The sequence below is a fragment of the Neoarius graeffei genome, chromosome 17, assembly GCF_027579695.1.
Source record: "Neoarius graeffei isolate fNeoGra1 chromosome 17, fNeoGra1.pri, whole genome shotgun sequence".
Lineage (NCBI taxonomy): Eukaryota > Metazoa > Chordata > Actinopteri > Siluriformes > Ariidae > Neoarius > Neoarius graeffei.
Window position 1 is genome coordinate 70,370,310 of NC_083585.1, and position 13,904 is coordinate 70,384,213.

At 42.3% G+C, this 13,904-nt stretch overlaps 1 protein-coding gene across 1 annotated transcript in view; it reads left to right on the plus strand.

The window, feature by feature from the left end:
* Window positions 1–1,792: 1,792 nt before the first annotated feature.
* Window positions 1,793–13,904, plus strand: part of efna2a (ephrin-A2a) — a 179,415-nt gene continuing 167,303 nt past the window's right edge. The window contains exon 1 of the mRNA XM_060897969.1: window positions 1,793–1,905. Within this exon, the coding sequence (XP_060753952.1) occupies window positions 1,793–1,905 (113 nt within the window). The remainder of the gene's footprint in view (window positions 1,906–13,904) is intronic.

Below are 13,904 nucleotides of genomic sequence, written 5' to 3' on the forward strand. Positions count from 1 at the left end.
TTAATGAATAAACCGGTTTAGGGTCTGCAGTGTTTTAATGAATATACCGGTTTAGGGTCTGCAGTGTTTTAATGAATAAACCGGTTTAAGGTCTGCAGTGTTTTAATGAATATACCGGTTTAGGGTCTGCAGTGTTTTAATGAATAAACCGGTTTAATTGTCTGCAGTGTTTTAATGAATAAACCGGTTTAATTGTCTGTAGTGTTTTAATGAATAAACCGGTTTAATTGTCTGTAGTGTTTTAATGAATAAACCGGTTTAATTGTCTGTAGTGTTTTAATGAATATACCGGTTTAGGGTCTGCAGTGTTTTAATGAATAAACCGGTTTAGGGTCTGTAGTGTTTTAATGAATAAACCGGTTTAATTGTCTGCAGTGTTTTAATGAATAAACCGGTTTAATTGTCTGTAGTGTTTTAATGAATAAACCGGTTTAATTGTCTGCAGTGTTTTAATGAATAAACCGGTTTAATTGTCTGCAGTGTTTTAATGAATAAACCGGTTTAATTGTCTGTAGTGTTTTAATGAATAAACCGGTTTAATTGTCTGTAGTGTTTTAATGAATAAACCGGTTTAATTGTCTGCAGTGTTTTAATGAATAAACCGGTTTAATTGTCTGCAGTGTTTTAATGAATAAACCGGTTTAATTGTCTGCAGTGTTTTAATGAATAAACCGGTTTAATTGTCTGCAGTGTTTTAATGAATAAACCGGTTTAATTGTCTGTAGTGTTTTAATGAATAAACCGGTTTAATTGTCTGTAGTGTTTTAATGAATAAACCGGTTTAATTGTCTGCAGTGTTTTAATGAATAAACCGGTTTAATTGTCTGCAGTGTTTTAATGAATAAACCGGTTTAATTGTCTGTAGTGTTTTAATGAATAAACCGGTTTAATTGTCTGCAGTGTTTTAATGAATAAACCGGTTTAATTGTCTGCAGTGTTTTAATGAATAAACCGGCTCGCAGTTAGCAGCGCTGGGACTGGAGCGCGAGCGCAGGCTGTTTCCTCACAGGAAGCGCGAGAGAGCACCGCCTTCCTTCCCGCCAATTCTGATCAGCACGAGCTCGAAATAAACCCCGCCCCCTAATGGTTCTTATTGGTCGCTGTAAATAGCCAATCAGAATCGCGTGTGGTGTGAGAGGAGGTTTGAGGCGCTCAGGTCGGCAGTCCGCGGTGATGCTCAACACACACACACACATATATACACTCTCTCTCACACACACACACTATCTCATACACTCTCTCACACACACACACACACACATATACACTCTCTCTCTCTCACACACACACTCATACACACACACACACACACACTGCGGGGAGATTTAAACATCGTCACAGCTTGTGGATCACTGCAGGAGTGTGTGAGAGGAGAAACAACCATGAGGTGAAGGAAAGCTCTCTCTCTGATCTGGAAGGCACTGTGAGGAATCAGAGGAACAAACTGAACCATCACCGAGCTCCTGCATTTAAACTTCCTCCAGACTGAGGAGAAGGAGGCATGAGGTCTGTGAATTTATTCTCCATGCAAATCATCGATCATGCGCTGTAAGACATCTGGAGATCCTCCTCCACACACGCTGAGCTTCACTTCAGGACAAGCGGATGGGATTGAGGAACTTCGCAGCACTTCACCCTCCAGGAATGTCCACGAATAAGATCTGATCATCGACGTCCTCATGGATGAACACACGCTTCATTACAGGGTTCCTGTGATGTTCCTCTGCTCCAAATAAGATTTTTTAAAAATTTATATATAAACAGAAGATCCTTGATGTGGTGTGACTCCCAAATGGAGGTTCAGGTGTTGGTGTTTGCCATGTTGTGTTTGGAGTGTGTGTGGACAGAGGACAGGATTCCCCCCTCAGATAGACACGCCGTCTACTGGAACAGCTCCAACGCCAGGTTAGATCAACATCTTACACACACACACACACACACGCGTGTTGGGATCAACTACAGACACAACTCTTTCCACACATGATCACACACAGTGCAAACAGTGTGACAAGTAGCACAAGAAGGTGTGAAAAATGAAGATGAGCACAACACACACACACACACACACACGGGCTGAATGATATGATACGATATCTCAGTATCGCGATATATTACATATATTCTTTTAAAATAAATCCGTATGGTGTGAAGTTCATGTATCATAACAATGACGTGATTTTTTGCTGCTGTGACGTGGACAGAAAGTGAACGCTACAGACCCAGAAACGCACATTAGGGCTGAGTGATATGATACAATATCGGTCAGTATCATCATATATTTTCTCACATTTCATACTGCGACATGTTTTTCCATGAATTTTGTGGTTATCGTCTGGTTTCAGTGCCGTTTAATAGCTTTCTTTCTTTAAATTATTTTCTATATCTGTGTATTTATTGGGTGTACATTATTTAAATAATATCGTCTGGCTTATTTTTGTGGTCTATCAGATGTATCATGCTCACTGACTGGAATAGATCTGATAGACCACGAAAAAAGCCATTGTTGTAATTATTATTATTATTATCCATACACATTCCTTTCAGGTGTTCAATGCATCTTTCTCTTTCAAAATTCTCTCAAAATCTTCTGTATTTTGTAACGAAGCAAACCTGGCGGCCATGTTTGTTTACAAATTGTCACAGTCGCCTGCTAGCACGGAAGTTTTACGTGGCCGAAGTGTGACATCATGTTGTCTTGACAACCATGCAATATCGTAACCCATATTCAACGCTCATTCTCCATTGGGTAGACTGACATGATACACGTAGGATAAGCGATATGCTAACAATATTGCATGCTATCAAACCAGATGAACAAAACCTGCTGGAAGGGAACAGAGCACATGTTTTTATTCCATCGAAAAAGTGTCCTGGATGTGTAATATTTCCCGATATGTATCACGCATCGTTAAACTGTCTAAATATTGCTGTGTTTTATTGTCGCTGTTGCGTCAAGCGTCCAACAGAAATAAACGAAAACAAGCGTCACAATACAACACTCACACGGTGTCTCGGTGTGTAACGCGTCACACCAACACGTCAAAGCTTTTCGGAGATTATCCCGGTGATCATCGGGTAACTGACAGCTGATTGGACGATACAAATCAGTTCTTTTGCACGAGTCGTTTATTAACTATGTAACATCAAAATGTGCTTTTCAGAGGCTTTTTAACTTGTGTTTTTTTACACCACTAAAATATGATGTGCATCACTAACTGTGAGGAATTCACTAACGAGGTGGGTGTTTCAGTGTTAATGCCACAGGTCACTTGATGTTAATAGACGATGTGCACTGTAGTTAATAAAGGAGCGGCGTGTGTGTTTTGTGTGGATATAGACATTCACCGGCCACTTTATTAGGAACACCCCACATCCACCTGCTGTTTGTTTTCTGCAGTTGTGTAATCAGCCGATCCCTCCACAGCAGCACGATGCCTCAAATCACGCAGATACAAACCAAGAGCTTCAGTTAATGTTCACAATGTTCAAACATCAGAACGGGAAACATTGTGATCTCACAGTGTGACTTTCTTTCTCTCACTGTGGTCTGGGTGTTGGTTTGATCCAGATGGACTGGTTTGAGTATTTCAGAAGCTGCTGATCTCCTGGGGTTTTCACACACAGCAGTCTCTAGAGTTTACACAGAATGGTGCAGAAAACAAAAAACACTGAGTGAGTGAGCGACAGTTCTGTGGGTGGAAACAAACGCCTTGTTGATAAGAGAGGGTCAGAGGGAAATGGACAGATTCAAGGTGGTTCTAACTCTTTTGCCAGGAAGGATATAGTCACGCATATAATCACTCTTTACAACCGTGGTGAGCAGAAAAGCATCTCAGCATGCAACAGAAAACAGAAGAACACATTGGGTTCCACTCCTGCAGCCAAGAACAGGGATCTTAGAATCAACAACACGTTCCTATTAAAGTGTGTGTATAATTATTTTGTCTGGCCCTCAGGACGCTGTGGTGTTTACTTATAGATGTAAGTGTTTGAAGATCTGGAGATGTTTCCCCTCAGTGTGCTCTGAAGAACTTTAGTATCCATCGTTTCCACGTACTGTATATTAGATGTTTCTCCATAAGAGAACACATTTCTGATGAATTCCATAGTGTTGATGGATCATAAAGGTCATTAACCTCGATGTGTGAAGGGCATCACCCAAGCTGATGATCACATCATCAGCTTTTCTTTGGCTAATCAGACACAAGGTATGCCACCACTCTTGCTGGAGCACTTGGGGGTTAGGTGCCTTGCTCAAGGGCACTTCAGCCAGTCCTGCTGGTCCACGGAATCAAACCAGCGACCTTTTGGTCCCAAAGCTGCTTCTCTAACCATTAGGCCATGGTTTCCCCTTACAATGTGGCTCTTTGTAAGAAACTATTTTTATAGAGAAGTTGATTAGTTTGGAGGTTGGGGTCCAGCAGCAGCTTCAGAATGGTGAGTAAATCTGTTTGTTGAGGAAGAACCTGAAGAACCGAGCAGTGTGTTGAAGGACACTGAGTGAAAACAGACTGAAGGAACCCTAAATTACAGAAACCTTGAAGGGTAAGTTCTGAATTTCTTGGTTAGCTTCAGGCTTGTCTCTTTAGATCAGGAGTGTCAGACATATGGACCGTGAAGGTTGTGGGTTTTTTTTGGTGCTGTACGTATAATGAGGTTAAAATGCAGCTTGGACCAGATGAAGTGGTTTTCAGTGTTCAGGTTTTATTAACTGAAGCATTTCTGTGGATCTCTGTGTGTATGGAATGCTGATCAGGGAAGTTCCTCAGGCGTGTGATTCCTCACGAGTGTTATCTCGATGATTGGAGATGAATCAGTTTGTTAGATCCCACAGAAATCCAGGGACAGTTTTATTTCTCAGAATCTGAGCTCATAAGTGTGGTGTAAAGAATCCTGTTAGTGTGGGCAGGAAGGCTTTAGTGCTTGAAAATAGTTTGCTCATATTTTATTAAAGGATAATGTTTGAACAGCATGAGGTCGTGATATTGACCACATCATCGCTTATTCATGAGTTAAGCTGAGCGATCTGACAGATCCAGAATGTTCTTCACTCCAGCTTCAGGGTGGACCTGCGTCAACCACACACGCGAGGCACCCACTTGCAAATATTGCTGCACCGACTTTCTTTTTGCCATTTAAATGACGTTTCTATGGATTTGGTTGTGGCAAAATAAAGTCTTCTTCTTTTGTGATGAACCTCACCCTCTCCTCGCCTGAGTCAATAAACACAATGCAGCAGACACACCACTTTTCATAAAGATGAGCTTCAGTGAATCTTTATCACCGTGAGGTGAGCCAAATTTCATCACTTCATCCGGGAAAATTCTCCACTGCTGTGGGTCCATCCAAATCACTCCTGCCCGTGGAGGTTCTTCTACACCGATGGACTGGTTGGAGGTGGGTGTCAATACTTTATGCACAGCAATGAATGAGCGACAGTCAGTAACTGTAACACCTACAACACGACCTGTATCGTAAGTGGAGCTGATAAACATGATGAACAGGTAGTTAATACAGTAGTTAAGGAGTACAAAAGTTTGTAACCCCCAACCTGATGAGTTTTTGTGGTCTACAGTGAACATGTAAATAAATAAAATTCCAAGATGCCAGAAAGAGGCTGCAGCTTGGCTGCGACCCTGTTGGAGAGGATAAGCGGCTACAGATCAGTGTTTTCTCAGAAAAAAATTAAAGCCCTAAATTCTGGCATGATAATACACAGACAATTGAGCGCCACTGGCGCGAAAGTGAGCGCAGAAGGTGCGAAGTGAAACTAGGGGGGTGCGGGGGCATGCCCCCACGGAAAATGTTTTGAAAATCGATGCTCTCAGGTGCATTTTCAGGGTCTCTGAGAGGTTTTAGATCCATGATGATTATAGGATAGATTTTAACAGTGTTTCAATGATTTCTGACCTGAATAGTATTAATGTAAACACATTTGAAATTTCACCTTAAAGTTCAACATGCAGGTTAAACTGTTTTGTTATTGATTACTGAGGTCCATGATCGACTGAAAATCTACAGGGATCCCTTAATTATCTATGATCAAGTTGTGCTGTAACAAAAATGTGCATGAAGATATGACCAGTGTTTTGCTCCGTCTTATGCAACCCAATGAAGAGAATCGATCATCATGACCTCCTGTTGATCACAAAGGGATCTGAACCTAAGACCTGCCACCTTAAAATAAGTTGCTGTATTACTATAACTGTAATGATTTAGAATGTTTCTGATGCAATTACCGTAATATATGTAGAACTAAGATGCACTGAAAAGAAAAGTCAGGCAACTGCATATTATAAAGTTTAAATTTTGGCACTTTATTAAATGGACTAGATTAAGATTAAAACATATTTAAAGGAAAAGAAAACTTATTTCATGCATTTAAGTTTGCAGAAAGATTATGTATTTATAAACACATTAATGAAGAGAATTTGTTAATAAGTGTCAAATGCAGCATAATTTGGAATAATAACGATAAGCGTATTTGGCAGTGTGATGTCACTGTGAGCCTTTAACAAAAGAATAATCCGGAGCCGCCTTTTGTTAAATGGATCCCAGTGACATCACACTGCCAAAACTGCTTATGATTATTATTTGAAATTATGCTATATTTGACACATTTGGACAACTTCACGTCATGAGAGTGTTTAATCTCATCTCATTATCTCTAGCCGCTTTATCCTGTTCTACAGGGTCGCAGGCGAGCTGGATCCTATCCCAGCTGACTACGGGTGAAAGGCGGGGTTCACCCTGGACAAGTCGCCAGGTCATCACAGGGCTGACACATAGACACAGACAACCATTCACACTCACATTCACACCTACGCTCAATTTAGAGTCACCAGTTAACCTAACCTGCATGTCTTTGGACTGTGGGGGAAACCGGAGCACCCGGAGGAAACCCACGCGGACACGGGGAGAACATGCAAACTCCACACAGAAAGGCCCTCGCCGGCCGCGGGGCTCGAACCCGGACCTTCTTCCTGTGAGGCGACGGCGCTAACCACTACACCACCGTGCCGCCGTGAGAGTGTTTATAAGTACATAATCTTTCTGTAAACCCAAACTAATGAATTAAGTTTTCTACTCCTTTAAAGCAGATTAATTCTCCTTGGACACAGGAAGGACGTATCCTGTCAGTCAGCTCGACTCCAGCACAGAGCAGATAGATGGTGAGAAGGAAGCTCACAGGCCTGATCAGTTCTGGCACTGAGAGAACGCTGGCGTAGACACTGTCGTGGCGGTGGACAGAGTAGTTGTGCTTTTTGAGCCAGTCACTGCGATCAAAATTGACGACGTTTTCGTTGTTGTGACAGTTGTCTGGTTTTGTGCGCCATCACTCACGTGGGTTTGTCGACGTTTAGTCAACCAATCTTTGATCGAAGCCATAATGATAATAGACTAGGTCAAACTTTTGTGATTTAAAATCAGTCGGCTTTGTCCGTCTGGTGGGGGACAACATCGGCAGCCAATGAGATCGCTTATAATGAATCGGAAAATTCCGGGATGTCTGACGTTTTCTTTCGATATTTTTATTGGACGGTTTGAACAAGTGATCTTGACACAGCCAACAGATTACAGTTTGTTTACATCATACCACGCGGACATATTACTTTGACAGAATCAACACAAACATTGGGAAAAAAAAGGCAGCTTGTTTAACACAAATATCAATCAGTATGTAAATGGATCTGTTATTTGCTCTCCTGTGTATCGAGTTACTTGTGGGTAGGAAATTTAACATATCGATATAAATCTAAGCGTATCGGATTTTAACTAAAGCGACTAAGCGTATCGGCAGGCAGAGCAAGTGGGTTGGGCCCGATACGCTAAAACGCTTTGGGGAAAACCATGAAGATGGATGGATGGATGGATGGATGGATGGAAGGAAGGAAGGAAGGAAGGAAGCCAGCCAGCCAGCCAGCCAGCCAGAAAGGAAATATGTGAACATCCTGGAATTAGTCAACAATCCAAAACATGTAGTGTGAAGTAGACCTCCCTAAGCCTCTATGTGTTGAAGAAAATGACAAAATGCTTGACATCAGATCAAACGAAATGGTGAATATTACACCATAACACGATGCAGTTATAAAGGTGATTATTCGCTAATAACTTTATAATAATCACATCACATTCACAAAGGGGGTGTACAAACTTTCAAACTCACTATAGAAGAAGAAGAAGAAACCTTTATTATTCGTCACATGCACACTTCAAGCACAGTGAAATTCATCCTCTGCATTTAATCTATCTGAAGCAGTGAACACACACACTCAGAGCAGTGGGCAGCCACACCAGAGCGCCCACTGAGCAGTCAGGGGTTCGGTACCTCGCTCAAGGGCACCTCAGCCCAAGGCCGCCCCACGTCAACCTAACTGCATGTCTTTGGACTGTTGGGGAAACCGGAGCACCCGGAGGAAACCCACGCAGACACAGGGAGAACATGCAAACTCCACACAGAAAGGCCCTCACTGGCCATGGGGCTCGAACCCGGAACCTTCCTGCTGTGAGGTGACCGACTGTGCTAACCACTACACCACCGTGCCACATATATATAAAATTAGCATACACTTTAGCAATTTTTATGTGATAATAGAGGACCGGTGGTGAAACCCAACACCACACACTATATTACTATAGATGGCTTTGGGTTGTTGTTGCTAAGGGTGTACAAACTTTTGTACTCAAAAGTAAATCTCACATGCATTTTTAATTTTTTGTGCGTGTCTGATTTCTTCATTAAAATAGTTTCTCTGTAGTGGATCTGTAGCTGTAAATGAGTTTTCCTCTCGCAGCTACACACTTTTTTCCCTCCTGACTAAGGTGTTCTGACAGTCGGGTTCTCAGGTGTGTGTGTGTGTGTGTGTGCGTGCGTAAAAATAAACTGTAAAGCCGTCCCACAGTGTTTTAAATATTAATGAGGATCTTCAGGTGGACAGAACGGCCTTCGATCTGCTGCTGGCGCTGAATCCTTCAGAGTCTGGATGAATAACTTTCCTCCGGTTTATTCGGAGATAGAGTCCTTCTCAGAACATGAACACTTTCTGTTCCAGCCGTTTTCGTATCCTTTTCTGAAATTTGGTCTGTAATGACGCTCTTTCAGAACAAGTAACTGATATACAATATACTGGACTTTGCTCAGCATCCACTGACACGAGTCTTCCAATCATCTCTGTTGGCAATTTGGAGTTTGTCATATGTGAGCCCAGTATCCTCAAGTAACTGGTCTATGTATGTTTTTGCACGTCTTCCTCTGGCACGTCTCCCTTGAGGTGGTTGCCATAAAAGCACATCAGCTACAAGTTCCTCTGTACTGCGCCAACAATGGCCTGCAAATCTCAGTCGATATTTTTGGATGGTTTTGAGATTCAGGGAAGTTCTCCATGAAGTTCTTTATTTGTGATGTGTTGTTTCCAGTATTCCAATGTAGGGATGGCGAAAACTAAAAAAAAATCTTGACCCACCACCGAGCCTCATTAGCCGGTTAAAGTCGGTTAACCTACAAGTTTAAACACGGATGCAAACGGCGCGCCTTTTTCACGGCTGAATCGCGCAGATCCGATTTTTTTTTTTTAGGGGGGGCGTTGGAGTGTCTGAATAATTTCATCAGAGTAAATTCTGTATTAAAATTACTAAATAATTAATACAGAATAATTAATAATTTGATACAGAATTTACTCTGATGAAATTTTTCAGACACTCCAACGCCCCCCCTAAAAAAAAAAAAAAATCGGATCTGCGCGATTCAGCCGTGAAAAAGTCGGCATCTGCGCCTTTAGTTTGCGTGGAGAGATCTGATCTACAATAACATGCATTGTTGGCTACAGACCGAAACATACTTTCAGAATGCACTGGCCAAGGCAGGACTAAACTCCATGTGCCTTCTAATAATAATTAAAAAAAACAGAATAGTAATTTGTAAGCTAAAAAGCCTGTGTCTACACTTTTTTCGCCGAGTGGCAGCTGTGTTCAACTGGGGCGGGACATGACTGAATGGGTGTTTCTGATTTGTCAGCTGTCTTTAACTGGGGCGGGAGGGCGGGACATGACTGAATGGGCGTTTCTGATTTCTGTGGGTGGTAGAAATGGGCAACTGGACTTGCTTGAAGATTCTTGAAAACATTTCACCTCTCATCCAAAAGGCTTCCTCAGTTCTGTCTGACTAATAGGGAGTATCAGATATTTATCCTCTCCTGGATCAGAATTCTGATGACCAGCTCATCTAAGGTGTCATTGAGGCATCATTTTGGTGTGGGTCACTGGAGGCTGGGTGTGAACGGCGAGTCATTAGGGTGATCAAAGGATTGTCCGTTAGGGTGATCAATGGCAATCTGACTCTCTCTGTCCTCCTGTGAGTCACTGAAAACAGCTGGGTCCTGGCGTACACCCAGCCGTCTGGGAAGAGTGTCCAATACCGCCTTGTAGATGGTTGACAAATGATGTCTTAGACCCCCACCTCTGTTCAGTGATGGCTGTTCCAGGTTGACAAAAATGGCTTCTTTAACTCCTCACTCATACCAACGATCCTGTCTGGCTAAAATGCGTACATTACAATCCTGAAATGAGTGTCCTTTGTTGTTAAGATGAATGTAGACAGCCGAGTCCTGGCCTGAGGAGCTGGCTCTCCTGTGTTGGGCCAAGCGCCTGTATATTGGTTGTTTGGTCTCATCAATATACGAATCCGTGCAATTCTCACTGCACTGAATTGCATACACTACGTTGTCCTGTTTGTGTCTGGGTATTCTGTCCTTAGGGTGGACCAGTTTCTGCTTCAGGGTGTTACTGGATCTGAAATGTACCGGAATGTTGTGTTTGTAGAAGATCCTCCTGAGTTTCTCAGATAGACCAGAAATGTAGGGAATGACAATGTTCTTGCGTTTGTTCCTGTTATCATCCTTGTCAGTTATGTTCCTTTTTATGCTCTTTAGGAAAGCCCAGTTGGGATAACCGCAATTCTGAAGTGCTTTCTTGATATGATTCTGCTCCTTCTCTTTTCCCTCTAATGTTGTAGGAATGTTCTGAGCCCTGTGTTGCAAGGTCCTAATGACCCCCAATTTATGTTCCAGTGGGTGGTGAGAGTCGAAAAGTAGGTACTGGTCTGTGTGTGGGGGTTTCCGGTAGACCAAGGCTTCTGTCTTGTCTAATGTGTACATCACAATCCAAGAAGGCTAGATTATTCCCACTGACATCCTCCCGAGTGAAGTTGATGTTGCTATCCACTGCACTGATGTGTTTCGAGAAAGCTTCCACCTCCTGGATTTTGATTTTAACCCAGGTATCATCCATGTATCTAAACCGATGGCTGGGAGCAACTCCTGCAAAAGTGGTCAAAGCTATATGGAAACAAGTGGTAGTCAGGCAGACCCTGCTTGACCTCTGCCTGACTACCACTTATTTCCAGTTTAATGAAAGTTTCTACAGACAGAAGCATGGATGCGCCATGGGCTCACCAGTGTCCCCTATTGTGGCCAATTTATACATGGAGGAAGTGGAACATATAGCTTTGACCACTTTTGCAGGAGTTGCTCCCAACCATTGGTTTAGATATGTGGATGATACCTGGGTTAAAATCAAAATCCAGGAGGTGGAAGCTTTCTCGAAACACATCAATGCAGTGGATAGCAACATCAACTTCACTCGGGAGGATGTCAGTGGGAATAATCTAGCCTTCTTGGATTGTGATGTACACATTAGACAAGACAGAAGCCTTGGTCTACCGGAAACCCCCACACACAGACCAGTACCTACTTTTCGACTCTCACCACCCACTGGAACATAAATTGGGGGTCATTAGGACCTTGCAACACAGGGCTCAGAACATTCCTACAACATTAGAGGGAAAAGAGAAGGAGCAGAATCATATCAAGAAAGCACTTCAGAATTGCGGTTATCCCAACTGGGCTTTCCTAAAGAGCATAAAAAGGAACATAACTGACAAGGATGATAACAGGAACAAACCCAAGAACATTGTCATTCCCTACATTTCTGGTCTATCTGAGAAACTCAGGAGGATCTTCTACAAACACAACATTCCGGTACATTTCAGACCCAGTAACACTCTGAAGCAGAAACTGGTCCACCCTAAGGACAGAATACCCAGACACAAACAGGACAACGTAGTGTATGCCATTCAGTGCAGTGAGAATTGCACGGATTCGTATATTGGTGAGACCAAACAACCGCTATACAGGCGCTTGGCCCAACACAGGAGAGCCAGCTCCTCAGGCCAGGACTCGGCTGTCTACATTCATCTTAACAACAAAGGACACTCATTTCAGGATTGTAATGTACGCATTTTAGCCAGAGAGGATCGTTGGTATGAGCGAGGAGTTAAAGAAGCCATTTTTGTCAACCTGGAACAGCCATCACTGAACAGAGGTGGGGGTCTAAGACATCATTTGTCAGCCATCTACAAGGCGGTATTGGACACTCTTCCCAGACGGCTGGGTGTACACCAGGACCCAGCTGTTTTCAGTGACTCGCAGGAGGACAGAGAGAGTCAGATTGCCATTGATCACCCTAACGGACAATCCTTTGATCACCCTAATGACTCGCCGTTCACACCCAGCCTCCAGTGACCCACACCAAAATGATGCCTCAATGACACCTTAGATGAGCTGGTCATCAGAATTCTGATCCAGGAGAGGATAAATATTTGATACTCCCTATTAGTCAGACAGAACTGAGGAAGCCTTTTGGACGAGAGGTGAAACGTTTTCAAGAATCTTCAAACAAGTCCAGTTGCCCATTTCTACCACCCACAGTTTACTATGACCTGGATGATTGAGAATCTTCACAGACGCGTTTCTGATTTGTCAGCTGTCATCCTTACACCGCATGGCATGCCCTGTGCGTTTACAACACAGAATTCCAGGTTCTCTGCTCCAAAATCGGCAGCTTCAAAACAATTGATTTTTTTTTTTTTTTTAACCAACAATCAAAAAAAAAATTAACCGGTTGACATTGATTCGGTCAACCACCGGTCAAACGGTCATCGGTTAACATCCCTATTCCAATGTACAATGTTTCATCTTTAATGTGGTGTACTTTAATTACTTTATGGCAGTGGAGTTATTAATTATCGTATTCAAATTTCCATTAAAGATTTTTTTCTTCCAAGAGGGCGTCAACACACACATCATTAATCATACCATCAGCAATAAATTATTCTGTTAAATGCTTCTTTTTGGGGGTAAAAATTATTTTACCGTTAAATTGAGAGGTGTAACTCTAGTGATGGATCTAAATGGTTGACCAGAAGAAACAGAATTTCAGAGTAAAGGAATAACGTCTGGAGGGAATGCTCGCACAGCGCTGGTTAAAACACTCACTCATTTCAAAAAAGCTGATCCCAATGAGATGAAATGCAGGTATAAGGATTGTTTGTTTATTTTTTAATTCAATGATGAATATGATTAAAAAATGACTTGATTCTGCTAATTTGCATATCTGATCGGCCTCAAACTCATAACATTTAATATAAATGAGACCATCAATGCTGGCATAGCTCACTCCAGCCCAAATCTGGGTAGAAGTTCTATGCACCCTAGGTTCCCCTACCTTCATGGCAGAAAGAATCAAAATCGGTGAAGAATTGAGGGAGAAGTGATTTGTGTGAAAACTGCTCGTTAGGGATTGATTTAATTACTCCATATCTTCATTATTAATTGCAATTATGCAAGTTTGGATAGAACCTATATGCACCCCAGGCAGACCTACCTTCCTGCCAAAAAGAATAAAAATTCCTGAAGAATTGAGAGAGAAGAAGTGATTTTCATGAAATGTGGACGACTGACGGATGATGAACGACACATGATGGCATTAAACTCCTCACCTGTCAGCTGGATAAGCTAATAATGAATATCTTTTCAATATTTACAAAAGTCTGTAAAACCGTGCAACTC